At 29.7% G+C, this 3,614-nt stretch overlaps 1 protein-coding gene across 1 annotated transcript; it reads left to right on the top strand.

Moving 5' to 3' along the window:
* On the top strand, positions 1-1,384 carry LOC106683571 (zinc finger protein 84-like; the record flags this gene model as incomplete). Its single annotated transcript, XM_024363150.2, is given in 1 exon segment — positions 1-1,384. A coding segment is annotated over 1 exon segment (1,209 nt). The 3' UTR covers positions 1,264-1,384.
* Between the last annotated feature and the right edge of the window lie 2,230 nt (positions 1,385-3,614).

Below are 3,614 nucleotides of genomic sequence, written 5' to 3'. Positions count from 1 at the left end.
GATGAATTAAAAAACTATGTAAAAATACCAAAAAGTGATTTAAAACAATATGTTATGACCAATCTCATAGTTGATAAGCCTTATAAATGCCCTTATTGTCGTTACAAAGCCGGACAAACTAGCTGTTTAAAAACACATATTATATGCCATCATACACATGATAAGCCTTTTCAATGTCATCATTGTGAATATAGAGCAATATCAAAGTGCAAATTAAAAAATCATATTATGGCCCATCACACTGGTGAGAAACCTTATGAGTGTAATCATTGCGCTTATAAGTCAGTTAGGTCTAATGATTTAAGAAATCATATTATGAGCCGTCACACAGGTGAGAAGCCTCATCAGTGTCCTCATTGTGAGTATAAAGCAGTAAAAAAAGACCAAGTAAAACGACATATAATGTCCCTTCACACTGGTGAGAAACCTAATGAGTGTATTCATCGTGTTTATAAGTCAGTTAGGTCTAGAGATTTAAAAAATCATATTATGAGCCGTCATACAGGTGAAAAGCCTCTTCATTGTCCTTATGGTCAATATAGAGCAGTACAAAAAGTCCAAATAAAAGGACATGTAGTTCATCACTCATTGGAAAATTATTTGAAAGATGAAGCTAAAATTCATTTGGAAAAATCTGAAAATAGCCATCATGAAACTCCTCAGTATGTGGATGAAGCAAGGAAATATAAAACAATACAAAGAGGTCAATTAAAACAACATGTAATGACCAATCTCATAGTTGATAAGCCTTATAAATGCTCTTATTGTCATTATAGAACAGGAGTAATTGGCCGTTTAAAATCACATGTAGTGTGCCGCCATACAGGTGATAAGCCTTTTAGATGTCCATATTGTGAATATAGAGGAATATCAAAGGGTAAATTAAAAAATCACATAATGGCCCGTCACACTGGTGAAAAACCTTATGAGTGTGTTCATTGCGATTACAGATCAGTTAGGTCTGAAGATTTAAGAAATCATATTATGAGCCGTCACACAGGTGAGAAGCCTCATCAGTGTCCTCATTGTGAATATAAAGCAGTACAAAAAGGCCAATTGACACAACATATATTGACCCGTCACACTGTAGAGAAACCTTATGAGTGTATTCATTGTGCTTATAAGTCAGTTAGGTCTAGAGATTTAAAAAATCATATTATGAGCCGCCATACAGGTGAGAAGCCTCATCAGTGTCCTCATTGTGAATATAAAGCAGTGGACAAACGCCAAATGACACAACATATAATGGCCCGTCATAGGTGAGATAATTACTTGAAAGATGAGGTAAATATTGTTTTGAAATAATTTGAAAATTCCAATCAAGAAATCTCTCGAATGAGGATGAAGCAAAAAAATGTAAAAAAAAAAAAAAAAAATAGAACGTTGAATAAAAACAACTCAATCCAAATGGTAAATAACACAGGTAACAATTCTCTTCAATTTTGAGTATAAATTAGTTAGTTCTACAAATTTAAAAAGACATATGTATTATGGGCGGTCGTACAGGAAAGATTCTTTTCAGTGTCATTGTAAATCTACTTTTTTACAAATACATATAGTGCCATCGCATTACATGGCATACAGGTTAGAAGCACTCATCGGTATCTTCATGATGTTTCTAAGTCAGTTGATTCTGCAACTGTGAAAAGATCATATACTAGGGATATTCATGATCTTTAGCTAAACATGTTAAATGCAAAAACTTATGTTAAATAGAGAAATAATTCCTTCTTATATCTTGTTAAAATGATATAACATGGTTGAGATTCTGTTACTAGGTTTGCTAAATGGGGAATGACGTCACGCAACAGACTAGCTGAGCTCGTTACCATTTTTCTTGTTGTTATGCTAGGTTACTAACTCATAGTTTGTGTTTTGATTATGTTAGTACTGTTTTGGATGTTTCTATAACCAATAAAGCAATAGATGACAATTATCATAATGTAATGACAGTTATCATTTAGCTCATCTTGATTCTCTTCCTCACCAGTTAAAAGATCAAAAAAGGCACTCATTGGCCAAACTTTCACACAACTTCCACTTTAGGCGTGTTGTAATAAATTATTTAAATCAGAACTTAGAAGTAAACAATAACAAGAAGTTTTGGAAGGAAAGTTAATAAAATAAGCTGCTCAGAAAATCCGCTAGGAGCTCTTATGGAGTTAAAATGACTTTAAATAGGGCTGCTCACAATCCTATACTTATAACATTTAACATGGTAAAACATTTTAAATTTAACACAACATCGTGAATATCTTTACTGCGATACTGGTGAGATGTCTTACATGTTCATTTGTGAAACTCAAAAGAAATTCTTGTACTTTTTTTTTTCTTATTGAAGTTTTTCTTATTATGGACTTTTAGAATGTGAAATGTGGTATAACAAATATAGAATAGTGATAATGCTCTAAATGAAAATTTGTTTCACCCCCAACATCTTTACAAATTTTTGTTTTTAAAATGTATTTTTATTATTTTTGTTTAATAAAGAAATTTCATATTAATATGTAATTTGATTTATTATTTACTTAATACCATGTTATGTTTTTATTATTAGAAATATATTCAAATTTTATTAAAATCTTGTTTTTATCATTCCCAAAATATTATCCTCTTCACTAGATTATTATTGTCACTCCCTATTTTTTTTTTTTTTTTATTATTCTTTTTAATTTATACCTCGATAATCACTTTGCAGGAGTTCAAGAGACATCTTGGAGTAAATTTTCATCCAAAACCTCAAATTTCATGAACCTTTTCAAATCATGTGTGTTATTCGATATTATACAAAGTTAATTTTTTTCAATGTGACACTTATTTGTGAAGCTGGATAAGAAACAAGAACCTTACCTCCCTGGGCCAGTCAATACCGAGCGGTTTGAAATAAATTAAATTGGTTGCTTGACCATTTTTAATTTTTTATTATATTTTGTATACTGATTTCTCGTTTTCCATGATGTTATTTATTTTTGTTTTTTGTTATATTGGCCAATTTAATTAATTATAAATATTTGTGGTCTTGTTGCTATTACATAAATTATAGGGCTTATAAAGGTCAAACAAACATCATTCTAAAGGCAATGTTTCAAGATAAAAAAAATTGTTTTGAAACATTTAAATTATTCCTAATTTAATACATAAAAATCAAGATTTGTTTGTTTTTACTTTATGTACTGCCTCACAGTTCATCCAATTGTGATTAGGCTTTTTCCTAAATGTCTAGGGTTTTCCCGGGAAGGTTATTGGCTGTCCTATATTCTTTTGGAAAAACTAAAGTCAACAAAATTTAGCATTTTTGGCACATAGCATAAAAAGTGTACATTTTTTCATGGTTATTTTGCTCTTTCTAAAGAGTAAGAAAATAATATTACTGATTTTATAAATGATCTATTACTCAATTTGATTATTAAAATTTTTATTAGAGCCGTTTGTTAATTACATTATTAATTATTGAAGATAATTTCTGTTCATTATATAGATGTATGTTTATTTCTCTACATATATATATATATAGGGTGTTTTTTTAAGCCCGATAGAACTTGAAATTGTAAAAAATAACACAAAAAATTAAATTGTAATCAAAATTTTTTTTTTATTCGAAAGATCAATACGTG

This window comes from Halyomorpha halys, unplaced genomic scaffold, assembly GCF_000696795.3.
Source record: "Halyomorpha halys isolate HHAL.00 unplaced genomic scaffold, Hhal_1.1 Scaffold495.1, whole genome shotgun sequence".
In the NCBI taxonomy this organism is placed as follows: Eukaryota; Metazoa; Arthropoda; class Insecta; order Hemiptera; family Pentatomidae; genus Halyomorpha; species Halyomorpha halys.
The sequence above is the reverse complement of the archived record's forward strand: the minus strand, read 5'-3'. Positions and strand labels throughout refer to the sequence as shown.